Below are 20347 nucleotides of genomic sequence, written 5' to 3' on the forward strand. Positions count from 1 at the left end.
GACATTCACGTTTGGCTTGCACACGGACAAGCTGGGACGTCCCAGGGAGTTGACAGCTTCCCTGGGGATGGTCCTTAACCCATCCAAAGTCAGTGGACGCACACTCAAAACTGGCATGGCATTTCATGAGGACAACGCTGAGGACTGCCTCAGGCAGAGGACCCCCATAGAATGCACCTCAAATGGCCACGGGGATTCCTGCTCATTCACACAGCCTGTGTGGCCCCTTTCCTCCTGGTCTCACTTCCCTGTTCTGCTTCCTGGAATTGCCTCCCAAATAAACTCTTTGCACTCAAATCTTTGCCCGAGTCTACTTGGGGTAGGTGGGGGACCCGATTGAGGAAAACTCAGACAAAGCATTTGGAACAATTCTATGATCAAAAACAAAGATTCAAATACAAGGTGCTTCTGGAAGGGGAAAAGCTGACACCGTCAATTGAAATAAAAAGATTCTCAAAAACAGAGATGAACCCGGGGAGAGGAGGGAAGCGTGGGAACACAGGAAGAGCGTGTGAGAAGGGCACCCAAGGAACTTGTCCTCACTAAAGTCTGAGCATGAGATTAGAATACTTGAATAGACTGAGCAGAACCATGGCTATGGAGAAAGAAGTCACCAGGAAAAAAGAAAACACCACCCTCTCCTAGGGGCCAAATGCAGTGTCTTCTTTTGAACCAAGAGAATATAAAGCCCGCGCGGCCTCTTCCAGCCGCTGTCGGTACTCCAGCTTCTCGTAGTTAGAAGGGTTGACTCCTTTAAAACCGTGCATCACTCCCCACCAGCAGCCCGCGATGGCTGCTGTGGAATCGCTGTCTCCGCCATGGAAAAAGGCTCTGTGTGCAAGTTCCTTCCAGGAATCCCCCGCAGCCAGGAGGGCATCATAGGCGATCATGGGGGCATCGTGTCCACTGCTGCCGCCCCAGCCAGAGTAACTCAGGGAGATGTAGAATTGATCCCTCTCCTTCACCCCGAAGGGCTTCTGGAAGACGGGAGCTGACTTGCCATCTGAAATTCCTCGAAGTTCCAGGTACTTTTCCCATTCTTTCTGGAAGTAAGACCTGCGGAGGGGAAATCAATTTTTAAAAACTAATGTCAAAAGCTATATGGAAAAGTACCAGGTAGATATGTAAATAGAAAAAAGTCCAGAATGACTTCAGCCCTCATACTAATGTCGTAAACTCATAGGGGAAAAAACTGCATTAACTCTAACAGTCATTCATCCTTTTTTTTTTACTAACCACCCACTGAGACCAGGTATGGGCTCATTTGCTCAGTAAGGAAGATATGTCAGGGCGGCGGGACAGGAAACAAACATTGGTTCTTCTGGGTCCAGAGCAACATCTTACTGTCCAGGAGAACTCTGGGACATCATGACGTGGGCACCCTTAGTAAGAGCGCTGAGCCCTTTGCTTCTAAGAAAGCTGATGTGAAGTAAGCCATGAGGAGGGGGAGAGGTGGCCTTGTCACTCCTGGGGAAACTTTTCTCTCGGGCATTCTAACCAAAGGCTCTGAAATATTGCTTCAAAGCAATACTGGAAAAACAAATCTCAGAGAAACAGGAGGTAACCAAGAAAAGTGCGTCTCTGCACAGGCTGGTCATAGACATTTGTAGGAAGCTGGAATCAAGAATAGGACTTAGGTGACTACAGGTGCCCACACACCAAGGCACCCACTGGGCTGCTTCAGGCAACCATGACTGGAAAGGAACGTGGACTCCTTAGCAGGTGCCCTGGGAGGAACAGGAATGTGAGAACTGTGATGCACCTGTGACCTCTGAACCCTAGGTACACGGATGGTGCATGTGCGTACACAGACACTCACCAGTGTTGGAGGTTTTCCTCCACAAAGTAGTCTGACTGGACAATGTAGTTTTTGGCTTCTGGTAACACCTCCATCAACCCTCTTCCCCACTCCCTCGGTGGCTTGTCATTCACGGCATACGCTGTAAAAAGAGCCGACACGAGGCTTCCCAGGTAGCCTGTGGGGTGGTGGTGGGTCATCCGGCCACTCTCGATGCTCACTTGGATTAGCATGTCCAGCTGGCTGGGATGAGGGAACCTCAGCCCGATGCACATGGCACGCATAGCAGCTCCACAGCCACCCTCGTGGGTGTTGAAGGGAATTCTCCAGCCATCGGGCCTGTTGGGCTCCAGCTGCATGGCATTCTGCATGCAAGCACCACCTAGGGTGAGTCAGGTAGAGAGAAGGGTCAGAGACCAAAACAAAGGACCCGTGAGAATAAAGAATGAAACAGACTCCCAAGTCTCTCTGAAACAAAAGGAAAGCCATGAACATATGATATGGATGGAACATATGACATGGATAGAACATGTGATATGGATGGAACGTATGATATGGATGGAACGTATGATATGGATGGAACATATGACATGGATGGAACATATGACATGGATGGAACATGTGACATGGATGGAACATGTGATGTGAATGGAACATGTGATATGGTCGGAACTTATGACATGGATGGAACATATGACATGGATGGAACATATGACATGGATGGAACATGTGATATGGTCGGAACTTATGATATGGATGGAACATATGACATGACATGGATGGAACGTATGATATGGATAGAACATATGATATGGATGGAACATATGACATGGATGGAATATACGATATGGATGGAACATATGACATGGACGAGACATATGATATGGACAGAACATATGATATGGATGGCCCCACAACTTCAAACCCCAGCCCAACAGTTGTCCTTCTTTATATATAATCCTAAGTGTGATATTATGAATTAACAAAGTAGCACATACATGGCATAAGCCTTGGGATTGCTGTACCATATTTGCTTTTATTTATTTTTGAAAGAAAGGCTTTCTACATAAACCAGGCTGGCCTGGGACTCTCTATTGTATCCAAGGCTGGCCACAGACTCATAGTCATTCTCCTGCTTCTGCCTCCCAAGTGCTAGGACCACAGGTGTGCACTATAATGTATTTGTTTTTAATAAGATCAGACTCAAAACTTAGGGAACTTAAGATCACAGAAGCAGCTAGTCAGTGACCATTAAAATACAATCAGACTTCATAGCTGAAGTCCTCAGTGAGTCTAATAAGAGCCTGTTGGGGTTCCCATTGGGGTTACTAACTATCAGAAAGAGAAAGTTCCAGAAGAAACATTAGGTTTAGATCAGGAACAACAGACTGTGACCATCCCCTACATGACAGGGGTAAAAGGAGGCTTGTCCTTTTGTCCATTGTCCATTTTATGTAAATGGAGACAGGGCTTTTATTTACTCCGCTAAGCCCTTGGTAGAAACAGCTTTATTCATGACCCAATAAAAGCAACACATATACAGAAGGACATCCCATATCATTTCCCCTTTTCTGTCTAAATAGAAAGGAAGGTTTTAACTTTAACATAGTAAAATTACACATAACAAAACGGGTACAAAGCAAGAATTACAGTTACAATAGTCTGTTTGTATCTGGCAAAATTAAAGAAAATATTCTATCATCTATTTTATCTTTGTGAGTCTAAAGTTTCATATTTAATTTATCTTTTATTATAACTAAGGAAAACTATAACCATAACTACCTATCTTCAAATCCATCAAAGATCCCAGAAGGATATATTACCTAAGAAAACAGGAAGTACATTGTAAGCAACCTCCAAAACTCTAGAATTGACAAAGACATCTCACTGCCTGGAGTTCTTCTGTAACATTGGGCATCCATCTTCAGCCTACAGGCCCATAGTATCCAGTAGACTTTTCCATGAGGCAGGAAATTTGCAAGACTGTGTTGTCTATATTGGCAGTTTGTCAGTCACTTTCTTCTGTGTCCTGTAGAATGTCTGGCAGACTCTTTCATGAATCAGGAACCCTGAAGAACTGTCTCACCTTCTTTTTGCAAGTTCAGCAGTCATTTTTCTGTGGGTCCTGTATGTCCAGTTTATACAGAATACCATAAAGCAGTCCAGGCATTTCTTGCCCAAATGGCTAGTTTTGTCACATTGAAGGCAAATTCTATAATGAGTTTCTTTAATGCCCATCAACCTCTCTATAAAGTAATTGGTGCTGTCAGAAGCAGGCATGTCTCACTATTGAGAAAACTCTAAGTTCTTAAAACCTTCTAAATGCAATATTCTGTAGGTCTTTGAAGTGTTGAAGATTATCTATCTAATTGAAATATATATCGGTGTATCTAGAAAACCTAACTAATATGACTATAAGTTTGACTATTGTAAATGACTATCTATTAATCTGTAATTTTAAGTATACATTGCATTTTAAATGAGCGGTATAAACATAACACCTTAAACAAAAGTAGTGTAACAAAATCAACCTTAAATTTCTATCAACAGACCAAAATCTATACTAATGTAAAGCATTTATCTCTATATCATATCCCCTCCATTTTTTAGAAAAAGATTGACTGTGACCATTAACCACTTACAACGAACCCCCTTTAAATGAAAACAAACATTTATAAATAATCATTTTAGGAATTTGGGCATTGTTTTCTACAAGGTGCTTCCTGCTGTTTTGGGGTGAAATATTTTTAGGGTTCATAGAGACCTTTCTTTTGGGAGTCATGTTCCATCAAACCACATTAGCCTGGAAGGAATCCACAAGTTCTTATCTTCTGTAGAAACAAAAGCAGAGCTTGTTTTTCAAAGTAACATATCCTTAGACTCAAATTTTGAAGTCAAGATAGCTTTAAAGTATGTATATTGGTTTAGCTTAGCAACCCCCAGAATCAAATGTTTTTCAGCAGTTAGCTCATTAACCATCAAAAAATCCAAAGAAAACACAATAATACACATAATTCAGACTCTCTGTATATTTTATCTTATTATGTTTATCTTAATAAACATGAATTATTTTTTATTCTATTACTTTTAAATATTTGAGCACATGTCCTTGTGGCACAGTTGTATAACACTTTGTAATGATAATTCCCCAACAGACTCTTATAGGAAGAAAGGTTGGTCAGGGAAAGGGTGACCTAAACCTGGAGGCCCCTAGGGGACCACAATAAGTTCCCAAAGTAGGTAAGAGCCACTGTGTGCAGAACTGGAACAAAAGAGAGTCTTCATTTTTTTTCTTAATTAGAAAAACAAAAACAGTTTTCTTTGTAATTGTTCATAACAAAATATAGAAAATAGAAGGAAAATAACAAATGACATCTACTTCTATAACTTAGGTAGAATTATGAACATATTTATGAATATGCTTCCAGATTTCTCTCAACAGAGAGAAGCAACTGTTCTGTGTGTGTGTGTGTGTGTGTGTAGTGTTTGAGCACATGTCCATGTGCATACAGAGGACAGAGGTGGCTGCCAGGTGTCCTGTCTCTTTCTCAGATTCTTGGTACAGGGTCTAGGGATAGCCCAGCAAACTACAGGGATCCTCCTGTCTCTGTCTCCTTTTGCAAAAAGGCTACACATGTGATTGTTTATGTGGGTGCTGGGGATTGGAACTCAGGTCCTCACACTTGCACAGCTAGTGTTCTTACCTGCTGAGCTGTATCTCCACCATCTCCCACATCACCCCACTCCTGACCTTCCTGCTTCCGCCTCCCAAGTGTTGGGATTACAGGTATGCACCACCACACCTGGCACACAACATTATTTCATAAAATATTTTTCTGTTTTTCTACTTTTTTTTATTTCATGGATAAAACCTTTCCATATTCATCTGCAGAGTTTACAAAACTGTGATGCCACCATAAATAAGTTACAAGAATTCAAATCTACACTACCATTTCATTGATATTTAAATGTCCCACAACTTTTATCTCTTTTTGGTTCTCTGAAACAGAATCTCACTACAGAGCCTAGGCTGGTTTTGAAGTCAAAGTCCTCCTGAGTGTTGATGGCTGTCAGGAGCCGTGTCCCCCCAAAATTTACAGGAAGCACCGCCGTGAGGAGTTTTTGCAGAGGGCTTCACTTCTCAATTGTATTGAGAATAGTCTTATTGACCAAGCCTATCCCGCACCCAAATTAACTGTTAATAGAGAGTTATCTCTTAGCAGAACCTGCCTCACATTCCAAACTATCTAGACAACTAGGTGGGGTCACCTTGTGACTTCCCGACCAAGGAATCGTGACCCGACCCATCGTAACCTCTCAGACTCCGTGATGGGCGTGGACCACGTGGCAAGACCCCGTGCTCCAGCCCCCCAAGCTCCCCATTCAGGGGCTATATAAGCTGTAACCATGACCCTAATAAACGGAGGCTTTGACAAATAAGCTTAGCCTCCTTCCCCTTATCAGCCTATGCCTTTCAGGTGGTGCCTCTCCGTGACCCTGGAATAACTGGCCAGCCAGGCGGGTTACAAACCCTAGACAGAGTGACCCGTCGAGGCGGCGACAGTGGCGCCCGAACCAGTGACTCGGAGCACGGTTAACTTCCCGGACGACGACGCGCAGTCCCGGGACAACAAGAAGAAAAAGAAGATTCTGCAGCTGTAGAACTCGGACAGATCTGCAGGATGAGGTAGGCGCAGGTTCGCTGTCGTCCCATAAGACATAGGCCAGTCGCTCTCAAGGAAAGAGAAATTCATAAAGGAATTTCAGCAATCACTCAGGGTAAGAGGAGTAAGAGTAAAAAAAGGAGATTTAGTTGCATTTTTTTGTTTTATAGATAAAATATGCCTCTAGTTAGTTTTAACAGGCCCAGAAATACACCCTATTCTCCGCGTCTTCCTTAGTTTCCAAAAAGGACTCCGCAGCCACAGCCCTATGCTCTGACTGCTCCCGATAGCATGCCTTTGATTCAGAAATTGTTCAATACAAAGCCGCCCTTAAGGCCCAAATAGAAGGTCTCAAACAAGTTCTTGCATTACAGCATAAACTCTCAGAGCTCTCCTCTCAGATTCGGGACTTACAATTCACTATGGAAAAAGGCAGGATTTTAGACAAACGGGCAAACGGAGCTAGACAAGCGAAAGCTGCTGAACTCCACCCTGATTCCACAGAAGACCCCCTAGGGCTAGAGAGCCTGTGTCTTAGCCTCCTGCCATGTGGAGCTGAGGCAGCCAGACAGGTTGGTTGTAAGGAGGTCTGGACTCAGAAAGTTACAGCTTCAGGACAATAAAAGGAGATAAATGTGCTTCTTTTCCATTCTAAAATTTTGCTTCTTGGTCAAAAATCTTTAGTTTGTAGGCATATAAATTTATATCTAAGGTAGATTAATTTCAGTACTGTTGTTCTGTAGAAAAGTTTTAAAATCAAAGACTGTGATACATTCAGAGGATTTTTAAAAATTGTTTAGGATATCTTGAGTTTTTATTTCTTTCTTATAAAGTTGAGGATTGTTCTTTTGAGTTCTGTGAAAAATGTTGCTATAATTTTAATGTGCATTTATAGTAAATCTATATGTAAGTTTTGTGAGGAATGTTGCTATAATTTTTAATGGACATTTACACTGAATCTGTAGACTGCTTTCAGTGAAATTGTCATTTTTGCTATGTTTTCTTCTACTTTGCCAAGAAAATAAGAGATCTTTATTTTCTAATGTCTTAATTTTTTTCTTAAAAGAGTTAAAGTTCTTATCATACAAGTTTTTTCATTTGTACGCCCACTCTTGGGTGGGAGTCGTATTGTCTCAGCTTGTGTTCCTTTCCTGCTGCCTGGTGTTGCTTGAGGGTAGACTGCTGAGACTCAGGCCTCTCACTAAATTTATCGAGGGCCAGAGTTATACTCTAACAGGTGATAATGGTTAAAAATAAAAAAACATTTTCGCCTTCACAAGCAAAGGTAACAGGACCCAAAACTTCTGTCCTGCTTGCTTGGAGTTACTCCAAGATATTTTATGGTATTCATGGATATTTAAAAGGATGATGTCTCATTTATCCTAGGTGTAAAAGAGATACACTTGGGTTATTTTCAGATTTTGGCTATGATAAAGTAATTCTACTATAAACATAGCTGAGCACATGTTTTTATGGTCAAAAAACTTTTATATTTAGGCCCAACAGGGGTATTGATAAGTTTTAAGGTAAATATTTGCCTAATTTTAAAAAAATGGCCGTAATGAGGGACTCCCAATGCTGGGGAGACTCTCACTCAGGTCTCGGGAGGGCACAGCCCCCCCAGTGACTTGCAGGAGACCGTCCTTGCTGCAATCGCACGAGGCTTTGGTTAAGGAGATGGTATGGGGGCCCGATACACTGGGGATGAAGCTCATGACCCACGTGGGGGAAAAGTTTGGCCTCTAGTGACCTGGAGAGGAAATTTTTGGGAAAGAGACCACAGCCCTGTGGTCCAGGAGGGTCATAAAAATTCCAAAAATCCAGTGATGGTCACAGGGAGACAACTCCCTGCCTCTCGGGACCACTCCCAGGTTCCTAGAGCAGTGTGATGATAATCACAGGAGGAAAATTCCTTGTTTTTCGGGATTGTTATCAGGATTGCAATCTGGTTTTGTCTTCAGCTGGTTCCTAGGGCAGGGTTGCTGAACAGGCTAGCCCTAGATTTTTGATTCTTTTCTTCCTGCTGGAGAAGTCTGGATTTATCCAGGTTTTTCAATACTGTGTATGATCCAAAAGTGACTGTCAGTTTGCACTTCCAACGCAAGTATGCACTTCCAGCAATGAAGTTTTTTTCTTTACCCACATTTTTTTAAGCATAAATTGTTAGCAATAATTTTTAATCTTGGTCATTTTTACAAGGATAAAATAAAATTTCAGAGTTTTAATTTACATTTCTCTGATGGCTAAAGGATGTTATGTTTGAGCATTTTTTTAAACTGTCTCTCAGTTTGTCTGTTGAGAGTTTTCAATTTAGGTCTGTAACAAATATTTTTATTGGATTAAATTTTTTAATAACTAATTTTCTGAGTTCTTCATATATTTTTAAATTGGGTCTATGATAAGTAAGAATCTTTTCCCACTCTATAGTCTTGTTATACAAAAGTTTCTCAGTTCAGGAGATATAATTTATGGTTTTTCCAAATGTTTGTGCCACTGAGGCTATGTTTGAGATGTGGCAAAGTGTACTTCAAAAATTTTTTCTCTGTGAGGTTCAACAAAATTTTTATATGCTGAGGCCTTTGGCTCATTTAAACTTAAGTTTTGTACATGGAGATGGATATGGATTTATTTTTATTCTTCTACATGGTGGTGTCTAATGACACCAACATCATTAGTTAAAATGCTTCTTTTTCCATTTTCTTATCTGCGGGGCAGACTTGCAACTTAAGAGAATAGCTTATAAGCTTTTTATTAGATATTCAATGGTTAAAGCTCTAGTTATAATATTCTTATAGGAGACCTTGAGCTGCTAGGTAAAATTCTTACAAAAAATAGTTTCCAATAGAGAGCTTAGAAAGCTGCCAAGCAGGTACTCAAGCAGGTAAAATATAAATCAACAGGTACAGTATATTAATTATAATACAGCTATGGCAAGTGTGTATATTAAATGTAAAACTTGTTCTACAACAGTTTTATAAAAAATGCTGTTTATGGCTAAACCTTCTCAATTTTGCCAGTTAAGATATTAAATTCTTAATTTAGAACAGTAGCCTGTCTGATACAAAAGGGCAGGATAAAATCTGGGAGATGGTTTAACAGAATATTGACTATGATCAATGTTTCTTATACTAAACAATAGATTCATTGATAATTTTAAGATTGATTCCTGGACAATTGCCTTTGCTCAATTCAAAGGCCAAAACAAAAATCTTTTCCCAGATGATCATTGCTACGATTCACACACCTGTATTTTGCTAATGTTATAGCTAAAAATCCCTTAAAGGATTTTATGCTAAATTTTACAAATGGCTCTTCCAATGGAAGAACTACATATATGGTTAATAACTAATAAAAAGAAATTATGGAGCATACCAAGGCTCCTTGAAAGCAACTTATAACAGTTGCACACAGCAACTTATAACAGTTGCACACAGATCCTGATGCAAACGGATCTAGCATGATGACACCAAGCTAACCTTTACTAAGGCAAGGTAAAAAGGCCCTTGCAATGCATTATAAAAAAACCCGACCTATATATATTTGGGGTCGAGGAGATGTTTATGCTTTTTTCACAGAAAGAAAAAAAGCTGGACCTGATGTCCGTGGCTGCAGACACCCCACAGAGGAGTTCCAGAGACATTGGAGAGGAATCCTTGATCCAGTCTTCCCTGCCCCCAAGGAGAGGAGTGCCAGATAACAGAACCTGCTACGCCACTCTGCCTCCAAGAGAGTCCAGGGAGACGGCTGAGATAATTGCCAGGATGCGCTTCAGATAGCTGACTACAGCTCACCTCACCCAGGAAGCCCACCTGCCCTGAAGCACAAATGTTGAACTGCTTCTGCAGTCTGCATTCTGTTTGCTTTGCAGCTGAGGTGTAGACTAAACATTTGACTGTTTTAAACTTTGGGACACAAAAACTCATTTTAATTAAAATATTAACCCCTCTTTACTTAAGAAGGGGGAAGATTGGGGTTTTGACTGTTGCTCAGAGACTGGAGCTGGTGGTATTTGATAACAACAATGTCTGTCAATGTATGTATTCTTACTGGAATTGACCTAATGATATTTGTAACTGCTTATAGATGTTGGGAAAAGTTTGACACGTGCTGTAAAATGTTTGGGTTTAATGCATATGTTAAAAATTTTAGATTTTGATCCCTTTACACTGCCCTAATTGTTGGCAGGCAGCACTCATAATCTTATTGTGGAGTAGGCATTTAGGAAGGAGGATATACCTTAGGCCAGACTAAAAGGTGAATACTGGGTTTGGAAAACGCCCTTTCTTCTTGTCTGGAAGATGGAGCTATTGGTGCCAAAATTATATCATTATATCTTTTATTTGAGGAGCTCCTCGTAGACTTTTCATTAATGATAGATACAGGGGCCCAATGACGGGAGTTAGTGTGGACCCTCGCCTGAACAGCACACCATACAGAGGTTGTAGAAACCGGCTCAACATGGCATGGTGCCAGGCACGAGGATCGCCCTCCACATGGCCTAAGACAGGGTTGCCCTGTGGTCAAAGACCTGCTTACTTTAGGTCTTGCTAGATACCTTTTATTTGAGGACCTCCAAGGAACTAATGCTACTTATAAGGCACCCCTCTGTTCTTAGGAGAGAAAAATTGTTCCACCATTCGAGAGGAGGGTCCCTCCTTGTCCCAGTCCCTTCTCATTTAGATCTGACACCAGGGTTAGACTCTGACCTGGTGCCCTCCACTTGATAGATGCCTGCTTTTATAAAAGGAAGGGGGATATGTCAGGAGCCGTGTCCCCCCAAAATTTACAGGAAGCACCGCCGTGAGGAGTTTTTGCAGAGGGCTTCACTTCTCAATTGTATTGAGAATAGTCTTATTGACCAAGCCTATCCCGCACCCAAATTAACTGTTAATAGAGAGTTATCTCTTAGCAGAACCTGCCTCACATTCCAAACTATCTAGACAACTAGGTGGGGTCACCTTGTGACTTCCCGACCAAGGAATCGTGACCCGACCCATCGTAACCTCTCAGACTCCGTGATGGGCGTGGACCACGTGGCAAGACCCCGTGCTCCAGCCCCCCAAGCTCCCCATTCAGGGGCTATATAAGCTGTAACCATGACCCTAATAAACGGAGGCTTTGACAAATAAGCTTAGCCTCCTTCCCCTTATCAGCCTATGCCTTTCAGGTGGTGCCTCTCCGTGACCCTGGAATAACTGGCCAGCCAGGCGGGTTACAAACCCTAGACAGAGTGACCCGTCGAGGCGGCTACAGATGACAGTCACCAATCCCTAGTCCCACCAACATTCTCTCTGTCCCCAGGAGCCACTTCCTCCCAGCAGCACTCACCTGGCGCCCGGCCATCCATGTCTCCCATGCAGTCCTGATAATGTTTAGCTAGAAGGGAATACAGTTGAGCCAAGTTCGGGGACGTGCCGGCTTCCAGGAGTGCCTCTGCCGTAGCCAGGTGCATCACCGTGTCGTCACTGACTCTCCACTGTGCCACGTCTATGGCTTCCAAGTCACCCATCTGGGCCAACTGCCGGTGTATCTTCTCCCCATCCCGAAGGAACTCCCACTTCCCATTGAAGTACCCCAAGGCATCTCCAGCTGCGCTCAGCACCATGGCGGCCACATACCTCTCAATCAGCCCCCCACCCATGCTGCACTTGGCACAGGTGGTCTCGGGGGACAGCTAAGACACCTGCAGGAAGGAAGAGAAAGATCAGTCAGAAAAAAAAGCAAGTAAACAGACAAAACTCTGTATTTTACAGGGCACTTTCCCTGCAGGCACTTTATTAAATACATCCCATTTGATCCTCATAACTGCACTATGAGAGATTGCTACTAGATGCATCTTAAGTCGAATAAGGCAAACATCATAAAGATAATGCGGTTTTATAAGTGTTAAGAGAACTGAATCAGAGCTAACAGTGGCTGGGATACTAGCACAAAACTCCCAAGCGGGGTCTCTAACTCTATCTTGAACTCTCAGGTAGTGGCATACCCATTAGGTCCTACAAGTCAACCCAGGCATGTAGTTTTCTCCTTTAGGTCACATGCGGCTTGGAAATGCATCTATTTTATTTTTTTTAAAGATTTATTTATTAATTATGTATACAGCATTTTCCCTAGATATATGCTGTAGACCAGAAGAGGGCACCAGATCTCATTACAGATGTTTGTGAGCCACCATGTGGTTGCTAGGAATTGAACTCAGGACCTCTGGAAGAGGCTCTTAACCACTGAGCCATCTCTCCAGCCCAAGTGCATCTCTCCTTGAAGTAGTTAATGACACTTGTTACGGGTAAGTGTTCACAGATGAGGAAACAGAAGCTCACAACCAAAACGTGCAGACACCAGACTTCTAGTTCCGTGCTAGACTGTGTCAGATTACGTCACGTGTCCTCAGCCATGACCTTGACCTTGGGCAACTTCTTGGACTGCACTTATAAAGATAATGATTTAAAAACAAACAAAGCAACAACCTCCCAGACGCATTACAATGAATGAATGAGTTCCCATAAAGTGTATAGAGAGCACAATTTTATGATTATTATCCACCAACAACCAGTTCCATAATTAAGCTTTGCCCACACTCTTCCTTTTTACCAGCAATATTTTTGTTTTTCCATTTTAGAATGATTTATTTTTATTTTACATGCTCTGGCTTTTTGTCTACATGTATGTCTGTGTGAGGATGTCTGATCCCCTACAACTGGGCTTATAGGCATTTGTGATCTGCCACGTGGGTGCTGAGACTTGAACCTGAGTCCTCTGGAAGGGCACCCAGTGTTCTTAACTGCTAAGCAATCTCTCTAGTCCCTGTTTGCTTTATATATGCTAAAAGTTCTATGCCGGGTGGTGGTAGTGCACGCCTTTAATCCCAGCACTCGGGAGGCAGAGGCAGGCGGATCTCTGTGAATTTGAGGCCAGCCTGGTCTACAAGAGCTAGTTCCAGGACAGGCACCAAAAACTACAGAGAAATCCTGTCTCAAAAATCCAAAAATAAAAATAAATAAATAAATAAATAAATAAATGAAAGTTCTATAGTACTGGATCACAGATGATATTGTGTAGGGAAAGGGGGAAAGGGCCAGCCCAAGAAACCCATCCTGGCTCTGATACCTGCGCCAGTGAAAGAAATACACTTTGGCCTGGTAATCACAGCTAAAGAAACACACTAGAACCAAAGAAACACACTTCGGCCCTAGAATCACAGTCAGAAAAAGAAATATGCCCTGGCCCTGAAATTAGAGTCAAAAGAAACACAATTTGGCCCTCAAACCAGAGGCAAATCTGTGCCTGACCAACTCCAACTAAGCAGAAAACCAACCAATCCCTGTGCAGAGAAAAGAAAAACCAACCAATCCCTGAGCACGAGCTTTAGCAAATCTGAGCTTAAGGGACTGAAATCTGATCGATTCCCACCCTGAAGATCTTCTCCCTGGAAAAACTTGGCTCCTAAGAAACCCTATATAATTTGCTGCTGCCTTCTTCCACCCTGGCACAGGCAGCCACTATTCTGGATTCTTCCCTCCCAATAAATCTCTTGAATGAGGTTTGAGTGAGACCTTCCTTCACAGGAATGCACTTTTCGTAGGAGCCAGAGCAGAGCAGAGCAGGGCTGTAACACTTTTGCTGGGGAAACCTCCCCCCAGCAGAGCGGGAGTAACTACACTCCTACACTCCAGGAAACTGGAGCTGGAGCCGAACCGGAACAGAGCTGTTACACTGGGGAAACCTTCCTCCTAGCAGAGCGAGGTTACAACACTCCTGCACAGCGGGGGAACAGGAGCTGGAGCAGAACCGGAACAGAGCTGTTACACTGGAGAAACCTTTCCCTAGACCAGAGCTGTAAGCTGCTATGTTTGCTATGACCTGTGGTATTCCTTAGCTCCTGATCGCCAGAATACTCTTCCATCCGAACTGTAACACTCATTATTCCCTGGCCCCGATTCCCAGACTACTTTTCCACCCAGGCTGTAACACTTAGCACTCCTTGGTTCCCAGCTGCCAGGACCCCTTTCCATTCAAGCTGCGATGCTTTGAATATTCCCACCACAAATGAAATCCTTGCCAAAGCACTGGCTTCCTTGTGTGTGCATTTCTCAAGACCCTACTCTGTGGTAGGCCAGTTCCCCACTGCGCCCATTCCCTGTGACCCTCAGGTTCAAAGTGCTCCAACATCTGCCCACTCCGTCTATCCATCTACCCTATGTACAGGGGTAAACACTCTTAGAGACACAGAGACTAGCTCAGCCCTGCCCTCAGCTCATGCTCTTCCCACACCCAACTGCCCTTCTTCCTCTCTACTTACCTAAATGCTATCTTAGGTTTAGTTCAAGCCCAGGCACTTCCACGGTCCTCCATCTAGCCACACTGCTCAGGACTAGGGCACAGGCTGGCAAAGACCTGGAGAAGCAGGAAGGGGAAAAGACAGACTGAGCATTTGTAATAGCCAACTCCTAATCACGTTATCTAAACATTTTCTTATGTATAAACAAAGCCTAGGAAGTAGAGATCTGTACTCTCTGAGTTAGCTGTGTGATCATAATAAACAAGCCATTCACTGTGGAATGGTTTCCCATCTGTGGGGCAGGAGGAAGATGTAGATTGTAAATGTTCTCTGAGGTACTGTCTTGGCCCAGGTTTTCCAAGCCAAAGCTTTGTTGACCTCTGAGAATTGAGGACTAACACCCACTCCTTTCCCTCCCAATGCTCAGTTTCCTTTCTGCAATTGTCCCCAGTGTGTGGGGAGCCCGTGGAGGAAGCATCTTTTCTCTTTGAAATTCCTTTTCATCCTGGGACATGCCCCAGTCCCAGCCATAAGAAGTCATTATTTCTTAACCCACTCTAAACTTCTACGGGTCTCATCGCAATCGAACTATACAATCAAAACTGAAGTCCACTTCCAGACTAGCCTGTTTTCCCGGCCTGGGTCGGAGGAGGAACAGGGAAAGAAGAGGTTAAGGGAGAGGGCGACACACTCTGGAAAGTCCTGGAGGCCACTTTGAGGGCCTGGTACGACTCTGGAGGTGAGAGCCCCCGGCTGAGCGGGTACCAGGTCAACCGGAGGAGAGTGGTACAGGGAGTCTGGCTGTACCTGCTGGGGAGAGGCTGGGAGCGCGGGGCGGGGGCGAGGGGGCCTTGAGAGCCCAGGCAGCCTGCGCAGGAGTAGGGGTAGCAGGTGCTGGAGCCTCGGTGTCCCGCGTGTGAGCCCGGGGCGAACAAGGGCGGAGCCGCGAGCGGGGCTCCTGGGCTGAGGAGCAGCAGACGCAGAGCGGCTTCCGGCGGGGCCGCGCCCTCCCCACCATCAGCACCGGGCGGAAGAGGTGGCTGTCTCTGCGCCCAATCCCCGGGGAAGCGCGGGTGGAGAGAGCGGCCTGGGAACCGCTCTGCGCTGTGTGTCTGCGGTTATCGGGGCCGGGCGTGCGCCCCTGTCTGGTTCTGCCTCTCGCTGTAAGACCGCCTGACTGCGGCACCCATCTCCTAGAGTGGCGACCGCTCGTCCATTGTAGCGCTAGATTGTTTGGGTCTGCATGCTCTTCACGGAAATGCTTCTAACGGGAACTTAGAAGGGAACTATTAGCTTCTCACCCCTAAATTATGGCTCTGGAATTATTAATACTCTAAGGTAGCGAAGGACGCATTGAACCAAGATGTCGTGTTCCAAGTGTAAGCCTGCGCCCCTGGCCACTCTTCCCAGTACCCTCGACCCAGCCCAGTACAACTAACTGTCCCCGGAGACCCGAAAGATTCAGGTCGAGCGCTTGAGCATCAGGACCATCCTAAACGGGAATATCTGCTTTCGTACAACCACCCCAAATGCTCATCGTAGATCCTGCCTTGGCTCGTTGGACCTAAGTAAGATCGACAGCTGTTTATTCTAATTTCAGACCCAACTCCAAGAATTCACTTTTAGGAGCTGTCCTGGGAATTGGACCTCTCTTCTGACGCGGTTTCAAAACAGATGGGAGAGAAAGGCAGACTTCTTTAGGAAGGAAAATTGAATCTCCTATTAACTTTGGCAATGACTCTTGCCATAAATAAATCTCCTATTAATCTCAAAAATAATGAAGTAGGCTTTCTTGTGGAGTTTGGGGACATTTTTATTAAGCAGAAAATAAATCATGTTTTAGGATGATGGATATATGTTAAAGCACTGGGGGGAGAGCTGCTTGGAAGGGCAAACATCAAACTGTAAATGATTACAATTGTCTGTCAGAGGGAACAAGAGAGACGAAAGAAATTTTAAATGTTGGTGGGTTTTGTTTTGTTTTTTTGGGACGGTTTCCACTATAGTCCAGACTGGCCTCAAACTCATTCCTCCTGTCTCCACCTTGAGAATGCTGGAATTTCCGTTTTGCAACACCACGTCTGGCTTACATCTGTTAGAATATTTTTCTGTATTATATACGAAGAGATTTTTAGAGAAAAATAGAAACCACAGGCTACCACTCTGGTTACATAGACCTAGAGTCTTCATGGTACTCTCAGATTTTAGAACAATAACAGGGCCTTTTGTAAAGAAAATTTTATATCCTCTCTTTAAAAACTGACTTCATCACCTACGAACAGGGCTCCGAATGTTCATGCACATCCGTGCTTCTGGGATCAGCTTCCTTCTAGTTGGATACAATGAGAGAATGAGACCTTGGTGCCTAGCTGCTCTCCCATCTCTTTATCGTTAACTGTTTTAAGAGAACAGATAATCGGAAAACAGGATGCTAAAACAAAGCTTTGACACTCCCTAGGCCTGACTATGAGTGTCCGTTTACACAGTGACAGCTACAGGTTTAGGAAACGTTTACTAACAGGAAGTCGTTAATATGCAAGGGCCATGTGGGCTCTCTAGCAGAAATTCACAGCAAAGCAGCTGCAAGGGGCAAAGGGCAACAAAGCACAGGCTAGGATCCTGTGCAAATTCATCAAAATAAATTAAGATGGGGAAGTATGAAAGCAGGAAAGCTAGGGACAAAGACATAAAAATTCAAAAGTAGCTGTAATGGTTTTCATTCAAAAAGACTGGGCAGCTCACTGTATGACATCTTGGCTGCAGAACAACACCCAGTTAGCTGTTCAAATCTTACTCCAGACAGGAAAGGGTTTTAAAGCTGAGAATAGCTTTTTTATCGACAAACGCTGGGGAGAGTAGACTATTGTCCATAATGTGGGGGACCCTTATTGAATCAGTTAAAGATCTTAAGAGAAAGAGCTCCCCTCCCATAGGAAAAAGAATTCTGCTAACTGACTGCTTTAGGACCATAGGCTCCTTCTCGGTCCTCCAGGCTGCAGACTTTGAGCTCGCCAAACCTTATAATGTAGAAACCTAGTGTAGCCCTGGCTGGCCTAGAACTCATTCGGTAGACCAGGTTGACCTCAAACTCATAGGGATCTACCTGCTTCCACCTCCTAAATGCTGTAGTTAATAAATCCAATTCTTAAAGTGGGTATCTCTCTTTCCTCTCCCCCACCCACTCTGTGTGTGTGTGTGTGTGTGTGTGTTCTGGTTCCTTTACTAATATAGTTACTAAATGTGCCAAACTTTGCTATGTAGAGAGGTCAGATGATAACCAACTAATAGAAGATGTATCTAGTGGACTAGAATAGCATTAGGCTGCAAAGAACACAATAGAGACTACTCAAGGTTGGTGATGTAAGACAAAAGCATTTTTGGGTCAGTCATTATCCTAAGAGAAGGTATAGAGAGAGAATTAGACCCGAGTTAACATTTGAAGACTATTAAGTAAGCAAATAAAACTATAAGTACAGAAAGAAACATACACATAGAGAGAGAAAAAGAGAGAGTGCTTCAATATAGGAAAATCCATTTAAAAAGAAAAGGATCAAACAAAGGTTGATCTTTGCGGGGCACGGTAACAATCCTATGATCCTGGGAATTTCAGAAGCTGAGCCAGGAGGATCTTGAGTTTGAGGCTAGCCTGGGCTACATAAGGAGACTGTGCCTCAGAATAGAAAGAAAAATAAAATATAAAAGCAAAGTCATAGGTTTAGTTTAGAATTTTCTCCCTGAGGGATGCACAGTTGTTGGGCCCAGAGTTAAGCTGAACCAGGCCTTGAGAATTAGCCTTCTTTCTCATTTCCTCGCTTACCAAGACATTCTAAACACCATATGTAAGGCTGCAAATCCTCAAGAAGACTTGGGAAAAGACTAGAAGATTGACTCCCCAAGGAAAGCAGGCTCTCTGGACACCATCTCTGGGGAACCTTAACAATTTTTATTTGTTTGTTTGTTTGTTTGTTTTTGGCTGTTCTTTTAAATTTTGTTTTGCTTTGGGAGGGAGGTTGCAAGGGCAGAGGGCAGATGAGTGGGGTCGGGATGCATGATGTGAAATCCACAAAAAGTCAATAAAAAAGATTTTTAAAAAAGGAATACACCAGATATGGTGGTACATATCTTTAATCCCAACACTCTGGAGACAGAGACAGACAGACCTCTGTGAGGCCAGCCTGGTCTAAATAATAGTGAGTTCTGGGCCAGCCTGGCCGTGTGGTCTCAAATAAAACTTGAAAAACAATAGAGCAGAATACAGTCAGATGTGGTGGTTTGTGCCTGTTATTTCAGCATCTGGAAACCTAAAGCAGGCAGAACAGGAATACAATACTAGCTGTGCTACAGAGAAAGTCTGGGGGCAGCCTGGGGTACAGAAGGAGACTCTGCCTCGAGGTCATGGCAAAAATAGAATGCACGTGTCCGTAAGAGTGGTTTAAGTCATCAAATGTTAGCTCCATGGGAGTATCTGTTCAACATATTCCAAAGAGGCAGCTGAGACAGAGGAGAGCTCTTCAGAGTTTGAGTGACCTAGTTACAAAGGAAGAATCAGGCCTGGAACCTGGGTTAACCCTTCCATTCCCCATACTGCCACTTAGAAAAGCTATATAAAGTGGCTTGCAGCTAAACTTTGATTACTTTAAAGGCACAAAGCCTGATTTTTTTTTAAATACTTTTTGTCCCATCGGTAGGCATAAGCATCCCCTTTGTGACCACATAAAAGGAGTATTTAAAGAAAAATATTATATAAAAAAGCAAAACTTAGATATGCACCATAATTTTAAGAAGTGGGCAGTAATTCCAGAGAGTAATCAGGCAGGGAGGCTTGGTAGTGACCACACTTGATGAACTGGCATCTGACTGTTAGGGAAAGCTTATCCTCCCAAGCAGAACAGAAAGACTGCTTGCCGCTGGGGAAGTCCTTGCTGCTGCCCCCGGCTGCCTCCCTGGGTGCAGTGGCTGGTTCCCCCGAGCCAGGGCTTCCCAGCCTTTGGGAGAGACCTGCCAGGACATTTTGAAATCTTTGCTGGAGAGTTCCAGCAAATGGCCTCTACTGCTGCCTTCTTGCTTTTGCTGGCTTTCCAGCGTGCCTGGTGCCCCAAGCCCAGCTTCATTTCCTGAACTTGCAAGGCCTTCTATGTTCAGCCAGTCACACACTAAGGGACTTCACTGGCCTCTGGGCTCTCCGTAGATAAAAATGCAGCCTTCGGGGTAAAACAGAAATGAACAGGAACAATGAGTGCTTTGTTGGAGTGATTTTTCTTCCACATCCACTGTGCCCAATTGCCTTCACTGACTTCCTGGACTAGCCACAGTTAGTTCGCTCTCATTGCTGGTTCTAGATGACTCCTGGACACGTACAGTAAAGAAATTCTAGCAGGAGACATTTAGTTGTCTTTCCAGTCTGCTTCTCCACCCTCGGTCCCTCATTCCTGGGTCATACTCCATCCTGAAACTGCTCTTATAGGGAACTCCTGAAGCTTAGGGCGCGGCACCTTTAAAGAAGTCGTGGACCATCTGAGGAGGCACCAACTAAGCCCCAACAGAAATATGCCGGAGGCTGAGGGCAGATGCCCTCTGAAGTTCTGCAGCCCTATGAACCCCACCCTC

The 20347-nt window shown here is 43.8% G+C and overlaps 1 protein-coding gene across 1 annotated transcript; it reads right to left on the bottom strand.

Moving 5' to 3' along the window:
- Nucleotides 1–366: 366 nt before the first annotated feature.
- Adprh (ADP-ribosylarginine hydrolase) lies at nt 367–15785 on the bottom strand. Its single transcript, XM_057766086.1, has 5 exons — nt 15548–15785; nt 14762–14856; nt 11791–12145; nt 1820–2180; nt 367–1056 (listed from the first exon to the last, which is right to left on the bottom strand). The coding sequence occupies exons 3-5, from the start codon at nt 12101–12103 to the stop codon at nt 642–644; spliced, it is 1089 nt and encodes a 362-aa protein (XP_057622069.1). The 5' UTR covers nt 12104–12145; nt 14762–14856; nt 15548–15785; the 3' UTR covers nt 367–641.
- Nucleotides 15786–20347: the final 4562 nt, after the last annotated feature.

The sequence above is a fragment of the Chionomys nivalis genome, chromosome 3, assembly GCF_950005125.1.
Source record: "Chionomys nivalis chromosome 3, mChiNiv1.1, whole genome shotgun sequence".
Lineage (NCBI taxonomy): Eukaryota > Metazoa > Chordata > Mammalia > Rodentia > Cricetidae > Chionomys > Chionomys nivalis.